This window comes from Pseudochaenichthys georgianus, chromosome 24 (assembly GCF_902827115.2).
Source record: "Pseudochaenichthys georgianus chromosome 24, fPseGeo1.2, whole genome shotgun sequence".
NCBI lineage: Eukaryota > Metazoa > Chordata > Actinopteri > Perciformes > Channichthyidae > Pseudochaenichthys > Pseudochaenichthys georgianus.
Window position 1 is genome coordinate 28452740 of NC_047526.1, and position 20324 is coordinate 28473063.

Here is a 20324-nt window from a genome sequence, read left to right on the forward strand (position 1 = left end):
ACTTTTCTGATTATCTATACATTAACCCCTGCACTTCTTTGTTACATGAATTGCATTTGCGTTTAAAATAAAACTTAATTTCCATCGGCTCCACAAAGTTTGAAACCCCTCATGTTCCAACTAAATGAGAAATAGTTGTTCTATTGGTGTTTGTTTGCTTTTGCCTCGCCTCAACATGCAGCGCTATGGTTGGTGGACTGAATGTTGGCTGGAAACGCAGAGCTTAGACAGAAAAAATGGCCCTCGTGACATTATTGCACTTAACATGGATTGTTTATTGATATGAAAGACACTGACAGCTTAAAAGTATACAGACTAGGAACTGATTTTGACTTGCTAACCTTAGCGCTGTGCTAATAAAAATGGATAGTTAGTGGCATAATGGTAGCCTACTTAGCTGAACACATAACTTATTTGGACATGATGTAGAGTGGTTTGTACTTTAATATTACCGTACTTCTCGGACTATAAGCCGCGACTTTTTTCCCCATTTTGTTTGTACAGCTAACGGCCACTAGGGAACCTCCTAAATCTATGGATTTTACAGGTAAAATTAACCACCTTTAACACTATGGGCTCGATGACCGGTCCGTGCCCGCCACCTTTAAGCGGCGGGCTCCAGCAGGAAAAGCTGGAGGCCGGAAAAGAGTCAGACAGGTAGCGCGCCAAAGTAAAAGTGGAACCGAGAGACAGAACGAGAGCAAGACAGACGGACAATTTAGCTGCTGCGGCTTATATGCAGGTGCGCTTTATAGTCCGGAAAGGACGGTACTCACTCTAACTACTGCTCTTGGTGTTTGCATTATACCCGTTGTGATGAACTCGTATTTTACTTTCTTCTCTTCAGTTTTGACTTCTATAAAAGGCAGAATTTGCTAAAGCCTGGTAAGTAATGGCTATTGATTGCCCCATTAAGGTTGAGTCTCTCCGCCTCATGGAGTCGGCTCCCTGTGCAGACCTTTACATGGTCTGTGACTACCGCTCATTATTCAAACATCATTTGAACGCTGCCTGACAGATCTCGACACCAGAGACCGAGATAAGAGCAGCTCTCTGTCAGAGCCCAGAGGCTTTGATGAAGCTGTGAGAGTGAGGAAATGCCCCGCCTGTTTTTGTTTTATACCCCATTAATGATTAACCCCTAATTCGTACTACTCTATATGCATAATTTAACGAGAGGGAGGACAAGTAGTTCTCCGTTTAATCAACATTTACACGTTCTGATTGGGCTGCAATTTGAATATTTAAATAGCTTTTCCTTTTCTCTTTGTTTTTTAGATTTTTGTTGCCCACAGCTTTTTGTAAATAACATGAGATGTGGGTTTGAGAACCATTAATACTGTCAGGGTTATTAAATGCACTTCCCACACAAAACGCTCAGTCATGCTGCACAACAAAACAAGCGAATCAATTAAAAGTTTGGGAGGTAAGAATACAGTTTGTCGTTTTTATCAACTTTATTATCATTATTTTTCCGCTTAAAAACCTGACAACGTAGGCCTGCCTTTCCCTCATTTCCCGCACTTACACATAATAAGCTTGTTTTTCAGCATTCAATTAAACGTTAATATACGTATTCACCAGCAACCCGACACTGACGTCTTTTAATGATTTCCCGAGGAGTCGCTGAGAGGCTCACATTTGTCTCTATTGTTCCAAAAGCTGCTCAAGACGTCATATGGTTGTAATTGGCCTTTTTAATTATATTATAGCTAATATATAATACATGTGTGATGTATATTTTAGTTTTCTAACCCACACTGTTTTCTGAGCCATTCAGTGGGGTTGTGTATATTGTAGCTGATATGAATAGACAGAAGGAATCTAATGCATTCTGTCAGAAAGCATATTAAAAATTGAACATTAGTTTCGTCCACCAGCGCTGTTTTCACGTTCCTACTTTTGCATTTTATATCATCTCCTCCCTTATACATGATTCCATCTGGTTATTAAAATGGACCCGAGCGTCGCTGTGCCTCAGACCTGCGGGTCGGTTCTGAGTCTCGTATGAAACAAAGGCGGGGTCAGTCGGAGAGCAATATACTGGAAAACAAAGCAGCTATGCAAGGAAATTACAAACGTTGAATGTTTGCTCATATATGCAGCTTTCTTATATATTAATGTAATACCCTATAACACAATGTACCAGTCCAGCAGCCCCCTGACATCCTAGTATTTGATGAAAGAAAGCAGGTTGACTGTCTGTGTTGAACACAGCCGATAAAAAAGATTGACTTCCAGGAGTCTGCAGTTATTTGCTTTCATCCCAGTTTCTGCTTTACCGCATGATACAGAATATGGAGTTTGTTTCATCGTGATGAAAACTCTTGGTCCTGTTGTCGCTGACTTTGGATGACAGATTATTTGTGGTTACATTGGCACTGTACATAGAGTTAATGTTGGGGAACTGGCTTTGTAATGAATGTGTTGATTCCAGAAAGTGCCTGAATGGTTTTTAAGGCCATGAGCCTGTTCCTCAAAGAAATACATCAACACGGAAAAGAATCATTCAAGCAGTACATCAATTACTCCCCCTGTCTTACCTGGCATTTGTGAAGGAAAATGTGTTTTCCTTGCCTTCATGGTAAACAAAGAATAACAAATTGAGAATTATCTTAATGAACTATAATAAAAGGGTTTAACAATAACGGTTTCATAACATTCGTGTACACACTCACAGAAGTTGTGAACTTTAATATAAGTCTCATATCGTCACTACTTCCCAAACACATGCACTTTCCATAGAACCTTAAAGCACTTTCACATAAGCAGCACTCGAACAAGAAGCCTGCCTGGACTTGTTGATGTTGTTTGTCATTATGGCATCTCTTCCTTTCGTTTAGTAAATGTTGATTCACTTTCGAGACGTGTGAGGAAAACCACATTTTCTTCACAAATGTAAGGTAGTGTGAGTACATGATAAACAAATGATATTGTTGTCTTTGTGTGTCCCTAATATTCTTCCAAGCAAGCCTTTATCACAAGGGAGCCACAAAAGTAGCAGGCATAAAACTCCCATTTCTTTCTGGTGTAGAGTGATAGAACTACACCCAGGGTTCCCGCGGGGTCTTAAAAAGTCTTACATTTGAGTTGGTGAAACCTGCAGGAACCCTGTGCATCTCATAACACACAAAAGTGACTGCCAATACTCAGTGGCGGCACCAGAGTATTTGTGTTGGCTGATCTATGGTAGGGCTCACCCATACGGTGGTGGGGCTCAAGTCAGTATTTGCAATGTAATTACATACACGCTATATCGCCCCCTTGACAGTGAAACGCCACGCATGAGGTTTAGATTATTTCCCTGTCTCAATCAAAATAGAACTGTATGAAATAAAACGGCACATTTTTCTTGTAGTAAATAAAAAGGGATCACTGTGAACGTCACGTATGATGGTATACGTTGAAGATCCAATGGGGATACTGAATGGCGGTTCCGATTGATCTCAATCAATAAGGCGTGACCCAACGTTTCGTTGCTCTGATCGGCTGTAGGTCTGTTCAAATTGCATTCGGAGGCATTTTGATCTGACCGCGGCCGCGCTGATATTATAACGCCAGAGCATTTCCAGAACTTGGACTATTCCTTGCACCCCTCTTCTAGCATAAGCCCGAATGGTCTCAACCATATTGCATCAGTAACGTGCACTTGTTGTTACAGCAGGATCAGTTTGTGTGTTGTGGACACGACCCGTATATGTTCTCAACATTTAGCATTTTGCTTATTATTTAATTGAATTTGCTTACTTTAACATCATGTGTCATGGTGGGGCTAAGCCATTTCTTGGTATGGCTGTAGCCTACCCCAGTCATACCCTGGCACTGTCAATACCACTCTAAATTCTGTTTGGTAGTGTTTGTAGTTTCTAAATCAGAACAAACAAGTAAAGCATTCGGAAGACGGGTCTCTGTAGTGAAACACTAGCTGCTGAGGATTGGACTGCCAAAGTCCCCGATAACTGGTGGCACACGTGCGCTGCCATAATGAGACAGATTTGGACGGATTAAGCACCAAGTGGTGGTGAGAAATGGCAGCCAACATGTCACCCTTCACCAGCAGGAGGAGATCCCAGTCTGCAGCCGAGTGCCCTGCCCGCCTGCGTCGCCCTTCACATTTCTCTGGCAGCACGCTGTGCCGAGCTTTAGCAAAGCTTTGCGAGTCTGTCGCCGCTTTAGATCATCTGTTCCTCTCCAAACACACACATGTTTGATTTACAGTTAGTCTTATTAATGTGCCGTTTGTCTTCAAACTGAGATCAGTGAAAAAAACGTGTTTCATATTTCATTTTTGTCTTGTTTTGAAATGTTGACAATGATTAATTAGGCCTCCACATGAGTTATGTCTCAAGGTCGGTATCTGAAATCAAATAACTAGCATCTCTCTCTCTGTCGGTCTTTCTTCCTCACACACACACACACTTTTCTTTGCTTCCTGTGTGACTTCCACACCCACTGTGAGCCCATATGTCCCACACTCCGGGATCACACAAGCTCTTTCTTTATATGTAAGCCTCTTGCCAAACACTGGGGCTTTCCTGGCAGTGACTGTCTGACCTTCAAGGTGACTCTGAACCCTGAAGGTCAGCTCTTTGTCTCTCCAGTCTCAAAAAAGTACACAAAATGTCTCCCAGTAAAAGCAGCACTCGTGGCACCATACTGTTTTCCTTCCAAGTCATTTGTTGCATTTTTTTTATTTATTATTTAAGCTGCACTTTTTGCTTCCCAGCATCTTTAGGATTTAGCATTTCCCAAGTCTCGATAATCCTCTCGGTTCGACAAAGTCCCTGGACAAACAAACAGATGATCAAATGTCTTCTTTGACTCATGCTTGATCTTCAGTATTGTGTGCCATGTTGATCGACTCGCACTACGACACAGTGCTCAGTGGGTATAGTGGGTTTTATTTTCAAACAAAATATGATGCAATAGGTCAGTGATCCTGTGTAGCTCAGTAGGAGGAACTGGAACTCTGGCACTGCTTTGTTGAAGGCTGAATCACAAAGATACAGACTCGCTGTGTGAGTATCTGTCTGTATCTATCTCAAATGACTGCAGTGTTGCACTTATATCGAAGTGTTGGCCTCGGAGTCATTAAGATTCTCAAATATAGAATCTCTGTTCAATCAAGAGTAGAAAAATGCTTGAAATCTTGAATCTTTAGGAAGTATTTTCAGTGGATGCCGTAGAAATGCACCAATATTTCTGATGTAATAGGACCAAAGAAAGGGGGCTATGGTATTCCATTCGCCAAAAGTTAGAAAGCCTACAACAACCAGAATGCACTGGGCTTGTTTTCCTGCTGTCCTCACCAAGTCACAGGCGCTTGACACTCAGCGGTTATTCCTCATTCCTTCAGTTCTGCTTTTCATTGTTGAATATCAAAATGTGGACACGACAGGCAATGCAAGTTGTAGCAGCAGCTTCTGTAAAACTGAGGTTATTAGATTTCTCACCACTATCTGTCTTTGTATCGATTAATTATATTATAAAGACATTAATCCTTAATGAACACAATGTTAGCTGTTCTCCTAATATTGCTCAGTTTAGTCACGACGTGGCATCATTTTTTATTCCTTCAAGTGTTAATGGGTTTTGAAATGTTGACTCACTTGCATGTGTCATCTCCAGAAAGTAATTGTTATTTTGTTTTTTACCAATTTAAATGCTATCGGTGTATTGTAAAACAAATGTGAAACAAACATCCAATCAAAACTGGCAAATGCATTTGCTTCAGAACATTTTTACTTCTGCTTCAAAAACATCATGAAAAACATTGAATGCATTTAAATGTTGCGCTCTTAACTGCTTCTAAAATGAACCAGTGGGAAGTAGTAACATCTCAAGTGAAGATAATAATTTGCAGCGTATTCATGTTTGAAAAAAATGCAGCTCCGCGTGCCAATCATTGTGAGCTGTTGGCTTTCATCAATGCAGCAGCATGTCTCTGAAAATGTCTCAAAATACGGTTTTATCATTTTCACAGGAAATGGTGGCAAATTGAGAAACTAAAATTGCACTGCTGTCTCTCTAACTTTGTATCCTTTCATCTTCGTCTTCACAGGCCACCAAAGAGCTGAAACAGTACGACAACAAGATCATCGAGTGCACCTTCGCCAACAGCACCTGGGTGTTCATGAGGCAGCGGGTTGACAAGAGCTTCCCAAACTCCTACGACACAGCCATGGGTGAGACGTTATTATTATTATCTCGCGTCTCCTCTATCTGCCAGAGTAATGGCTCCTTGTATCTGTCCTGCACATCAGGCTCCTGTCTTAGTTTGATTGGTAGAGTGTGTGTGAAGGGGTAGAAGATTGTGTGTGTGCTTTCCAGACAGTCTGGATCTGTATTTGGTACCAACAATTTTTTTTTCAGTGAATTGGGAAAATAGGTTTTGTTTCATCTCTTTGCCTTTGCTGCCAAAATCAAGAATTGCAGCATGACTTTATATCTGAGGTTTAACGGCCCGTCCACACTACAGCTTGGAGCTGGGCGTGTCTGAAGCTCGACCAACAACCAATCACATGAATCTCCCGCCCCTGACACACAAGCAGCGGTTTGATTGGCTAGAGCTTGTACTGGCATATGATTTGATTGGCTGACGCTTCCGCCGAAAGCTTCAGAAGTTGAACATTACTCAACTTTTGCAGGAAAGCTCCGCTCTGCTTCCCACAATGCAGTTCGGCGAAAAGTGACGTCACCCCATTGAATGGGCAGACGCGTTGGAAACCGTTTTTGAAGCTGTCGAAGCTGTAGTGTGGACGGGCCGTAACTGTTGTGTTTTAAAGCTCTCATCGACATTTGTTTATTAACAATGAGTAAGTGAAAGGGTCTCTTAGAGTATCAAACCCACAGCAAATCTGCAAAATCCCTTCAGCTCAAACGTGCGTTTTAGCGTGGTTTGGTTTTACAGCGGTTGAAGCAAAGCCGACGGTGTATGTGTGTATTTATTCCTCTGTCACGTTAAACAATGTTCACGGTATTCCTGCCCTAAGATCATGGCATCGTCAACACATTTCAACTTTAAAATCAACTTTTAAAATCAACCAAAACTTGAAACACAACTTCAAATAAAAGCTGTCTTCTTAGTGCGTGAATAAGAAACCGTTATCTAACATGTCCACTATGACAACTTGTTTCAAAGGACATAAATTCATCCTGCTTTTTAGATGGCGGCTTTTAGATGCTGTTTGGACGCTTGAAGCAGAGCTACAGTGACGCCATCTTGTTATACTTGATTTCTTTGCAAAGATTTTTTTTTTTTTTATTATCACCGTGCAAGATATTCCATCAGCATTTTAATAACGTTCTTAATAAAACGAAAAGTATGATGTCATTTGACTGCTAATGGTTTGAAAACCACTATCTTTAAACCATTTGTATCACTTTAGTAGCTGAATTGAACGGCCTGAGAAAATGCAGAACAGCACTTTACCACAGTAATAAACCTTATTTGTGTGCAGCGCTTATCTAAGTGCTGAGTTTACAGTGCTGTGCAACACGGCACATTAAAGTACAAATTGAAGTAATAAAAACTACAAGCAAAAGCGAGAGAAAATACATAAAAATAATGAATTGAATCATAGAAGAAGATTTGAGAATAATTGATCTTTACATCCTCAGGCAAAAAGTATGTTTTATCTCAAATGTAAAAAGATACATGTGATGTTTTGGTGTTGTTTTGTTTCTTTCCGTTAACCGTCAAGTGGGAAATAAGTATTTTTGTTTGTGTTTCTCTTAGTATCCTAAGATACTGTTATGTTTGGCTGTGAAAAAAAAAAAAAAATTATTATTATTAAGGGCAGACCATCTATTTGTATTTATTTGTTTTTTTTAGAAAGGGGCAGGTCACATAAGATGTTATTCTTCTCCCTGCTCCTTTTCGCTCAATGGTGGAGTCATGTGTTATGGCAATTGTTGTACATTTGGTTTTGCGTACCATGAGCGGGACAAATAAAAATGAAATGAAATGAAAATGAAATAGTCCTGCATTTCTCCTCCAGCTGACAACAACCAAAGATAAAGCTCTAATAACAACACAGGGACGTATTCATCTGTAACATTTCCACCTGGGTCACCCTTAGCCACAGTTCCCTTAGTAACAATGGCTCAAAATAGACCTTTGGGTTGCTATTTTAAAAGAAAATTAAAAAACAAACGATTTACTCTGGTATAGTCTGCAAAAGCTCCATTGCTCACTAATGACATCACTATGTAACACTCCAACACATTATACCTGATAAGGGGCGTGTCATCTCTAAACGGTTGACCAATCACAACAGAGACAACCAGCTAACCAATCAGAGCAGACTGGGCTGTGGTTTCAGACAGAGGGTGAAAAGAGGTGCTGCAGCACAGGCAGTAGGAGAAAAATAGCTTTTTGAACATTAAAGCATGGAGACATGTCCCAGTAGAGACACTGAATACATATATTAACCTTAAATTAGCATAATAGGGTTCCTTTATATGTATTATTGTGAGGAAAATATCACTCGTCACCGGCTTGAGCTTCAATATCAGGATACATGTATTTATTATCCTTGCAAGAATGGAAGTAGTCGTCACACACAGAGCTGCATGGGACGAATAGTTCCCAGAACAGTGTCCTTCACATGCTTAAATACAAGAGAGGGAGTTACACAGTCACGAGATGCAGAATACCGCTTCAAAGCAGTATTCTGTGCTTAATAATAATAATTTCAATTTATATAGCGCCTTTCACGAAACCCAAGGACGCTTTACAATGGGAAGTAACAAAACAAAAGGTAATAATAATCATACAGAGCAATAGCAGGAAATAACTATATTAGTTGAGGCCAAAGGCCTGAGTGAACAGATGGTGTTTGAGGTGTTTTTTGAAGGTGTCCAGAGCTTAGTTTAGATTAGCTAAGGCCCACGTCATAAGGCAAGGCAAGGCAAGGCAAGTTTATTTATATAGCACTTTTCGACGCAGGGTAATTCAAAGTGCTTTACAAAAAAGAAATGAAAGACATTAAGCATTAAAAAAGAAAAGCTAATAAAATAAACATTAAGGAAAAATACATGGATAAAAGTTACAGTGCTAATAAAATAAACATTAAGGAAAAATACATGGATAAAAGTTACAGTGCAGTCTAAAATATGATTTAATTTAGACAGACTTTCTTCACCATATTTTGCTCGCATGACATCCACAATCGGACCCTCAGGAGGCTGTACACACCCCCTCCCCTGCTTTGCTTCCATAACAAAGTCTTTAAAGTGTTACCAAAACACTATTTTTCATCCGTCGATGCCAGATATTCCAAATATCTCTGCTTTCGAGCAGTCCCTCTCATAAATGTCATGGAGTTTAATTACGTTTAGAAAAAGTACATGGATAAAAGTTACAGTGCAGTTTAAGATATGAAAAGTTCAATTAAAAGCAGCGACAAAAAGAAAAGTCTTCAGCCTGGATTTAAAAGTAGTAAGAGTTGCAGCGGACCTGCAGGTTTAAATGATCATGCTTGTCATATGTGTATCTCCATCGAGGCTGAATCATCATGTTAATCACATAGCTATCATATGCTGCTCCTAACACTAGGATGGGTAAATGCAGAGAAACCATTGTGTTACATAGTAAGTAGGCCTACTGACAATAAAAGTAAAAAAACAAAAATGCCTAAAACAGTCCTGACGCTCTTCTAGGTAATCATACGTCTGGTTACGTCCACAGCTACGTAGGGCCTTTGTTAGCATGTGCTACTCTGATATTGGAATAGCCCATTCAGTATTTTCCCAACAATTATGTATTTATGTAGCATGTGCTAAAGTAAACAAAATGCAAATCGCCTGTGATCCAGAATGCTGCATGCGTCTGTCAGCATCTCTTTAGTAACGTCCTCCTGTGTTTGTGGTTTCTCTCCACAGGGGTGTGTAAAAGCATCACGGAGCCCGTGACTAAGGACATCCTGTTGGAGTTCGTGGACCGCTACTCTCAGGCCGTCCAAGCCCAGAACCGGAAACACCCCCCAGACGCAGACTCTGAGCTAATGCCCCCTCCTCCTCCAAAGAGAGCGAACCGGGCCGTCCCATAGCTCTCATCCGGACGCTCTCCAGTCGCAGCGTACATCACCAGCCCCCCCCACAGAAAACAGACATTTCAAAGCTTTTATTTCCATCAGCACATTTGCTTTCACAGCCTGTAAATGCCAGGACTTTGATTGACTGCCTCGTTAATTTACCTTGTAGACTTCTTTGTAGCTTTACTTGCTGGTGTTCTTATTAAAATGGAAATCATAATGGTTAGTTTATTTTTTGTTTTGCTATTTATCTTTTTTTTTTTTTTTTTTTTTTTAAGCCTGAGCTATTTATCAAAAGGGACGTTCTTTATCTCTACAAAACAACACCTCTCGATGCAGACCTTGTTCATGTTTTGTCAACAAGTTCCTTATTTGTATTGAAGGAGGAGTAAACATTATAAACGCTCAGTCTGCCGTCTCAGTGCATTTTTAAAGAGGAAACGACTCTTCAAGAAGATTTTATTAAGATTAGCACAAAGCTGCATGTGCTTTTGGGTTCAACTAACGATGCCGCCTGGTTTTCCAAATGTTTTCATAACTAAAACGGATACATATGAGATCTCAGCTCTGTGTTTCGTAACATGTTATCCAAAGGAAGCCCATCTGTGTGGACTTTTTGTTTTAAAGGCCATAGGGGTGGGCGGGGAAATGGCAACATGATTACATAGACTCAACAAACTAAATGAAGGAGCAGCAACAGTGAAATCCAGCTACAGATGGGCGACAAATAGACAGGAACAGGAAGGTGAATGGTTTTGGTGCTCGTTGATTCTCTGGACTTGACCAAAAGATGTTCACTCAGTTGATGTTCAGAGATGGAGATGAAGGATCAGATAAAATCGTGTTAAATTGAGTTGAGATCTCGTGGTAAAGGACTTTTTTAGAGAAACATAATCCCTCACTATCCGGTGTCACCCATGGGACCTAATTTCAACAAAATGCTATACTACTGTCAAAGACAAATAGTATTTCGATCCCTTGAATTGTGCAATGTGAACATATGATTTGGTCAATTTCGAAGACGGTTTTGCAAGTCAAGAAAGTTGCAGTTTTGTACTGGTACCAGTTAGTTATGAATAAAACCCTTGTGAACTATATCTCTGGTCTCACACAACATGTCGCAAATGCTATCCAGGTGCAAGTTTAAGACATCCATTAATGCTCAGGCCAGACGTGTTTCTTTCACGCACTGATCTGAAGACATTTTCTAAATTGGTCAAACTGGCTAAAAAGTGAGTTTTCTGATCATAAGTTATCTTTTGGCACAAAGGACTACTTTTAGTTTTGTAGATGAAAAGTTTTGTGTCTAAAAACGTTTTGTGCCTAAAAACGAAATGCAGTATTATAAGAAAAACTATAACGAGCAAAATCAAGTATGATTTGTATCTGAACCAATATCAAGATTAATATCAAAGCAATACACACGTGCAGTAAAATAATTCTATTAAGTCACTTTAATAAACACAACCTGACTGACTTGATAGGAGTTTTTAGTTCAGACGAAAAATGACACCTGTAGAAGCACTATTTTAGATAAACGTTCATGACTTAAAATTCATCAGAAAATAAGTGTCAATTATTCTTCCGACTGAATAGTTTAAAGTTAGAAATGGGTTGAAATCTGCTCAGATCCGATTTTTAAGATGCTTCTTTACTGTACTCGATAGGAAAACCTTGTTGCCAGGCAAAATGTAGCTTTTTATTTTCTTACCCTGTTGCCCACGTTGGTGCCTGTTGCTAGGAGTGTCGCCCATCTGCACTAATTATCGCTGTAGTGTTCGTAGAAAGGAATTACTCACACATACTTACTGGTGCATCGACATTCTTTGGTTTGGTTTATCAAATAATATCTCCATCTGTTTTATTTATTATTTGTATGTTTTTTTATGAAGGACAATCTCTCTTCTTGGCTGGAAGATGCTGCAGCACTGATTCAACACTGAGGGAATATTTATATTTCTGTCTGACTAAAAAAGGTGTGCAGTTCATGGTATTGTGTTGTGCAAGTTTGTTCTCAATCTGCGCCGCCATGCAGTGAAGCGGCTTATTTTTGGGCCCCCAGAGTCAGAATTGTGCTTATTTTAAGATAAGGGTGACGACAGTGAGGCATGCAGCCTGGAGAATTTAGATCAGAAGTTACGGAATAAATGTAAGTCAGTGGAGTATGACACACAAGGGAGGAACAAATGAAGTGTGTGTGTATGTGTGTGTTTCGAGTTGCTGTCTGTTGGTGCCTCAGGCGACTGTTCTCCTTTTAGCTCAGAAAGATGATCCGTCTCCCCGGGCTCTTTTCCCCTCTGGCTGCACATGAAAGATGGCTGATTCTCATCAAAGCCTCTCAGCTTTCTGACTTTAGGAGACATCGTCGCTCCCATGTAGCAGGTGCAGAAACATTTATGTCAAATGTTCTCATCACTTACATTCATCCGCCCATCCTATTTCAATTCTGGCTACCATTGTAGCTTCCTGATCTAATGTAACCTGTGAAAATTGACCTCTGCCTGCAGGCGTTTCTGCTTCCTTCTTCTTATGAAAACTGTATCTGGGTGGAAGGTCGTGAAAATAAACCAAACACATGAGAAGGTAGATCCATGACAGAATGTTTTTTCTCTGGTGCAGGATGGGAGTGCCTGTATGGATCTGGGAAAGTGAACACTCTCTTTGCATGAGCACAGGTGGTGCGGTGCAGATTATGAGGCTCACTCTTTCCTGGCTCAGGTGTTTAAAAGCTGGAAGCCGCCGAGCTTCTGGCGTTATTAAATCAGCACAGACAAATTGCAGGCCATTATCATCCCAATATCATCTGATTTTTGAATAATGCATTTATGTGGTGTTCACGATCTCTAGTGCAACCGGAGCTGCAGAGATTTCTGTGGGAATCTCCTCTGTTTTGATAGTATGAGCCTTCGACTTAATATCTTACATTTATTGATTAAATGTGTTAAATTCATTAACTTTTACATTCTTAACCCTCATGAGACAACTTCTTCCCAGCCTGTTTTAGCTTGTCTTATTGTGACAATAATACTATTTTATCTATGGCTTTCTCCCAACAAAGTGAATTAATAGGTGCATATTTTACCTGAAAGGGAATCTTTTATTGATGAAATGCCTCATTATGTTAATTATAATATCTAACTAACTATTTAGTTGCATTTTCATCCTCAGGTTATATCAGGGTCGTCGTCATGGGGGGTCATTCGCGGGCCATGCCCCCCCCCCCCCCAAATGAGTCACTGCGCCCCCACCCCAACGCAGGGTGGGCAAGCCTTGCCATTTTGCCACTTAAAAAAAAAATCATATAAGTGAAAACGTTTCCACTAAAGGTTTTTTTGTGAAATACGTCAGAAATAAAGAATACAAATTAAACACAGCCTGAGCTGTGCTCACTGCTGCTCTCTGATTGGTGTGTTGCTTGACCAATGACCCCCGACCTTTGTTTTGTTATCATTACGTGGCTGTGTGTTTAGATGAAAGCCCCGTGGCGATCTGTTCATCTGTTACACTGATTATACAGTAAAGCCATAGAAATAATATGATATACACTATACAGTACAGTACAAGTAGCCTACTTCTGGGTCTCTGTGTTTTATTCAAGCTCGGCTCTGTGTGTGTGTGGCACGAGCGCATTTTGTGAGTGCGCAAGCGGTAACGTGGAATGTTGTTGTTAGCATCTGGTTAGCTAGCTATGCTAACGGATATAAAGAGCTGTTTCTACACCAAGGTGGAGGAGAGTCCTCTCCTGTCAGACTGAGAGGATCGACCTCAGCTCAGTGAGGTAAGGACTCACTCAGTGTTTAGAATATAGTTAACTTTAGTGTAGGTTATCTCAGTGGGTCTCAAACGGTTTGGTCACCATGTATGTAAACCAGTATTTGCGAGGAATACCTTTATATGATCATTATAGTTATTAAAGAATACGAGAATAAATAAAAAACGGGTATGAAATACTATAGGACAGTAACACAAGAATACAGTTTAAAAGGGGAGTGATTAGTAAAATATCCATAAAGAAAAAGTAAATCTGTGTACAGTTCTGTTTCATATGGATGCTGAGAGATGTAGGCTATCCATAGATCTCTTCATTTTGCTCTCAAAGTGCACCAGATTGATGCATTTAACTTCAATATTTTTAAAATAATCTTCCCGGGGGAGCATGCCCCCAGACCCTCCTAGAGGAGGTTAGGTCCACCCCCACCTAAAACATGTTCACATGGATAGGATACTAAATACATTTGCACACTTTTGTATGGTGGCCTATGTCCATATGTTTCTGTGTTTGTGGTCGTGCCACAACCGTGCATGTATAGTGCACTATACAATAGCACTACACCCTGCAATGTGTGTGTGAAAGACAATAGACTTTACAGCATGTTTTTTGAAGTTGCGTTGGTGTTTGTGTGTTGGTTGTTGACGGCAGTGTGTGCCCCCCCTTTGTAAATGATTTCCCCCCCATTCGATTTGTTCTAGAGCCGACCTTGGGTAATATGCAGAATTCATAGAAGTGACCAATTCCACTGCACTAAAAATAATCTGATGTATTTTAATAATAAACTTTGCTCTTGATAATGAAGTCAGAAAGACCTGATTACCCTGCAGAAATTAGACAAATGTAATTACATTGTTCAGCTGCTGGAGTCAGAGAGGCACGGTGCCACAAATCTATTATCGCAGATTCTCCTCCTCATAAACTGCTGAGGCGCGATGCCATGTGGCTACAAATGGATCCTATTTGGGGGAAATGGCGATGAAGCTCCATGCTCCTCCTCCGTCAGAGGCAGCAATCAGGAGGATGTTTGTGACGGCAGACAGACATTCTGCAGGCTTCATTTGTAACAGGCTGTCATCATGTTAATGTCTCATCTCTGCTCAAATGCAGATTTTAAATGAACATGCCACAAAGGTGAGGAAACCTGAGGGTGACAGTCAGAAACTGCACCTTCTGCTGCATATGATAGAGTCAAGGGAAGTTGGAGCATCTTTAGCGCTAATTCTTTCACACACACATACGGGTATTGGGCCGAGCGCGACACCGTACTTCCGGTATCCGCCGTTTTACGCGAGGTGCAATCAGCCGTACACCGTCTAGGTGTTGCTAAGCTTCATGTGCTGAATATCATAGTCTATTGCCTTAATCAATATCTAGTCAACTCTAAAATACCACATATATGCAATGGCATGATAATATTATTGTGACAAGTGGGGTATTCACCTGGTGTTTCCAGAAATTAGACGTAGATGCTGCCAAAATCGACGAAGGCCATTGTCGTTTTTCCATACATCTGCAGGCAGTCTGTAAGGGCAATCCGACAACCCACACAGCTCTAGTTTACGGTGGTAACGACCTAAAGCACACCCCTCAAGTCCAGAGATGTAATCCGAAGACATGCAGCGATTTCTTCGGTTGTTAATTCAGAAAAAAAACCTAGTGCGCTCTGCCTGGCTACGTTAGCTAGCTGTTTATATTTCCACTTCCAGGATATTTGCACCTCCAGGAAAATGGCGTATTTATATATATATATATGGCGCGTGTTGCATTGTGGGTAGCTCGTGACGTCACTGTGTGTGAAAGACATTCCTTTTTCTAAATTACTCTGAACATATGTGAAGGGTAAAGTTACAATCAATCATTCAGTTGTAAAGAGATCAGTCAAAGGGAGGTAAGTAGTCAAATATAATGTTTTAGCCAATATAAATGTACACACTTCTCCTGCTATGAAATAACTTAGATAGCTAGCTTTGACTGATGTGTAGCTAATGGTTGAATCTGATTATGATTTATTTAGTAGTTGGTCATGTTATATATTTTAGAGAGTTCAATATACAGTATATCATCAGTAGCTCATCAAGAGAAAGCTGCATTTTATACCGTAGAGTAGACTGTAGATGTTAAAGTATAAACTACTCCTGCTATGCTATCACTCTGCTAGCTACTACGACTCACGAGCTAACGGTAAAGTACACTCGCTACTCCGGTTAGCTAGTAGCAGGGCCGCCCCTGGCCAACTTGGGGCCCCAAGCGACATTGTGAGATGAGGGCGCGCCCCCCCCCCCCCCCCCCTAGCCTGTAGGGAGGGGCGGCCCTGGCTAGTAGCCTCAAACCATATTGGACTGGATACATCTAAATGCCGCTGAGTTTAAGAGGAATCTAAAGTATTTTAAGCTTTTTATAGAAAAACAAGGGAAGATGTTTTGTATGTGTTTTTTTTAGTTTTCACATTTTTGGCACATAGGCTACAAGAACTAACGCACAATTTGAAAGATCCAAAACACATTGGATTGGATTTTTTTCTTTTTCTTTTAATACTGCTTTGAAGGAAAACAAAGTTAATTGCAGCTTGAGTCTCATTTTCGTTCGACCTTCAATTCTGGAAATTATATTATCATTGAATTTGTCAAAGTAAGTCATTGCTGAGAATTGGGAGCGGGATAAAATAAGTGAGATGATCACACAGGTTGTAAACAAACCCAGAGATTAGTAAAAAACTATTGGAGAAGAAACTCATTATTATTTTTTATTTATTTTTTATACTTTTATAGTCATTACACAGTGGGCGTACTTACTATGTAACAAAATGGTTTCTCTGCATTTGACTCATCCTAGTGTTAGGAGCAGTGGGCTGCCATTATGAACGGCGCAATTCCTGCATTCCTGTGCAATGAGGGATTATTAACTACGTTATGGGTCTGCTAGCTTGTTGATTTACATCCAAATAAAGTGGTGTCTAATCTGGCAAATCTGGCTTGTTTAGTGGGAATGCTAATACAGCATTCCAACTATCTGTTATTCTACGCACAAAATTCTTTATTATTCTGCCGGGTTATTTTGCACCTCTTCTTCTCCCACATTCCACATCGCAGAAACTCCGTTCAAACATCAAAACATTCAGCTCGGTCGGGAATCGATGGCTTTTACTTTTCTCATTCATAACTTTCATAATTCCAGAGATACATCCCATAATTCATCACATTTTTAACATTGAAGTCAATGGAGAAACTCTTCAGACTTGAAAGGTCTTCATGCGACTTCAACTGCTAACTGCTCCTTCATACTTTCACTCAGAAACCTCATTCCAACTTTAAAATGTTACACATCTTTCTGACATTATTCATGTTAAACAACTTTTAAATCTGATTCATACTTTTAGAAATATTAAACATTGTTCAGACCTTGGTAAAGAGGCCTTCTTCAGATTTTAACATTAGTGTGTATTGAGCAGCTCGTTAAGGTGTGTGATCTCAAAGCTAGACTGGAGGACAGCTTGAAATTCGCCTTCATATATTTTTTTTAAACCTGACATAATTCCCAAACCCTACATTCCTGAGACATAATTTGTTATGACAAACGTAGGAAAACATCTCGTAGCTTGAAAAATGAAAAAAAAACTAGGCAAAATAATTAAACAAAATGCCTCTTGAGGGCATGAAGTGACTCACAACATTAGCTGCACACCTTTAGTTAATCTGCCAAAAAGGCCACATTATTAACCCGAAAGTACACAAAAAGCACACAGATGCTCAAGGTCCTTGAGATGCTTCACGCGTTGACATTTCACCGATATCTGTTACAGTTCTTCAACAAAACGTTCACATGTAAGAGGTTTACATTCAGAACAATGAAAAGGCTCTCCTCTCACTGATTACTGCACATCACCATGGAAACCTTTGATCTCTGGACACGTCGTTTGCTCAAATATAAACACCTGTGTCAAGGAACACGATGATGTCATAACTCCAACTGACATGCTCAGAGCAGCAGACTTCAGATAATGGTTAATGGTCCAGCCTTCATCATGTCTGTGCCATTAGTACGTTTTCCTCAAAAGCTGTTGGCCCTCGCCGTAAAACACGATATTGCTATAACTGAAAATGGACAAAAAGTGCTCAAACTTCACATTTGTGCTAACAGTCCAGCCGTGAAGACATCTATATGACAGTTTTAAGATTTTTTCAAATGCCGTTGCCTTGGCAACACAAAGCTCACTATGAAACACGGTTTTCTCACAACTTCAGTTCAAATGCTCAAAATGGCCCAAAACTTCACAGGTTTGGTAACGATGCAGCCATTAACACATCTAAGCGTATTATGGGGTGTCATCAAATGCCATCAAGTTAGTTCAAAAGTGTGCAGTTCAAATATTCTGCTGCTTTTCCAAGCCTTTTGACTTTCTTTTCTTCTCTCATCACACATTCAAGCCCCCAGTGTTCATGTATCATTTCAATCTAAATTCTTCACTTTCTTCTTACACATTACATTTCAGCATAGCAATTCAGCGTCAGCTTTTCAGCATAAAGCATTCCCACTAGCAATTTCTTCAGGAATTGCATTCTCTAGTTTAAAGACTGATTTTCTGGTGTTCTGGTGTTGCCTTCTTTGATTAATGTTTAGCAATATAGTTGCATTTTAAAAACAGCAATTACTGATGGCCAAAGCTATAAAATAACTCCATTGTATACAAGCGTTGTTTATTTTCTTTATCGCATCTTCAATGGTTTTGCGTTGGACATTGTGTTAGAATACTTCCAACAAGCTGTGGTTCATAGTTTAGTAATGTTCAAAGACACGCTGTAGTAATTCAAGTAGAATCAACTTTTAAGCTTTTAGGCCAAATTGCAGCCTAATGACTAAAAGATTTTTCAAATGTCAGCCACATAACAAAATGAGAATGTCACCTACTGGCTGAATGTATCCCTACATCCCTGCTGACATTCTCACATGCACCAAAGTTAATGGAGTAAAGAAAAAGCATCTAATTTTTAAATGTTCTGGCCTCAGTAGCCGGCGGAAAGAAAAACAAATCATTGACTTTAAACAAACTTGCTGGAACTGCAGAAAACGTATTGGTGAAGTGATTTGATGTTGATTACAGAAAATGTTGGTGTGCTGAAGGAGCTGTGCGTTACATTTGCTGGAGACGCTGTTAGAAAAATAAACGGGGGGGGAAATTCAATAAAAAAGTGTCCTGACATTTTCAGTTTAAATGAAAGCAATCGTTGTCACTTATGTCCCTGCCATCCAGTCACTGGGGCTTCAATAGAGCAGCAGCTGGGTAAATGATGCAAACGGAGAAAATTGGCGACTACCAGCTTTTAAACTTCACTGATTTAAGAAGTAATTTAAGTTTACATTGGAAACACTACTGTGAAAACAACATTTATAACAGATGTCAAAAACTGGAAGTGTAGATTATGAAAGATGCGGCTCTTTTTTGTTCGTAGCGTAAACAGATGTTACAAGGTCTGGTCTGCATTGGTTATTTAAACGTTTTTTCTTTGATGAAAATAGAATCAACGAAGTCCTGATTAGGTAACATATCCTGCACAGAGGTTTATAATATTATGAAACATGGTTTTGCAACTCTAGGAAGTTTAACAATTGCAAGGTAGCTGAACCCTAGGAAAAGGAATCTAGTTTTGGACAGCATGGTATAACTAAATGGCTTTTGAAAAACTCAATTTCCTAAGCATTTATCACATTCTCACAATGCAATTTGTGGTCGTATTTCACTGGCAAAACCTTTGTGACAAATAACATTGCATTGCTTTCAGAAAGAATTGAGGGAGGTTCAACTTTCTTTTTGATTCTTTGAATGTACATTTCTTACTTTTATCAAGATATGATCTCATTGAAAGGAATGAAGGTTTTTCTTTATCCGGTCACAAATCAGAGTTGCATCATATCTGACATAAGATCCAGTGTTTTATAGGCAAACTAAACATTTAGATATATCTCTGACTCTGCTGCATCAAACACTATATTTTTTACCTGTCATGGACATGCAGTACAGGACCCTTAATGTATTTTTGCCAGAAATGTAAATGTGGTGAGGTTCCTGTTTGGTGCACTTCACAGAGCATTACCTTCGTTCCAGGGACCCGAGATGAATCCATCTCTGCGGTGAGAGTGTTCTATACAGTAGCAGCAAGTTGGAAATACTTTACTTCACTAAGAGCATTCTTCATCACAAAAAACATTTTCTCTCAGAGCAGAATTCCTCGACAAGCCTCGCGCTCTCGTATTTTTTTTGAAAATTCAATAGTTCAAAGTTGAAACACTGATCAATTGAATAATTCAGGCTCTGCAGAGAACAGATGATCGGTGATGCTGCAGTGATGTGAAGCCGCTATCCATTCTTGATCAATAAATCTCATGTTTGTTCTACAGCCGGACACCCGCGTGGCCTTCGGTGGATCTGTTGCCCCCAGTAACCACCATGCCGCTGATGCTCCTCCTGTTGCCATGGTGACCTTGATGTTGCAGATAACAATGTTTACCAGGTTGGTGTT

General features: G+C 40.0%; 1 protein-coding gene across 1 annotated transcript in view; it reads left to right on the forward strand.

Annotated features, from left to right (window-relative positions):
- Positions 1 to 12025, forward strand: part of rngtt (RNA guanylyltransferase and 5'-phosphatase) — a 138987-nt gene extending 126962 nt beyond the window's left edge. Inside the window, exons 15-16 of the mRNA XM_034076258.2 lie at positions 6062 to 6185; positions 9886 to 12025. Of these exons, the coding sequence (XP_033932149.1) occupies positions 6062 to 6185; positions 9886 to 10052 (291 nt within the window). The 3' untranslated portion in view covers positions 10053 to 12025. The remainder of the gene's footprint in view (positions 1 to 6061; positions 6186 to 9885) is intronic.
- The last annotated feature ends 8299 nt before the right edge of the window (positions 12026 to 20324 follow it).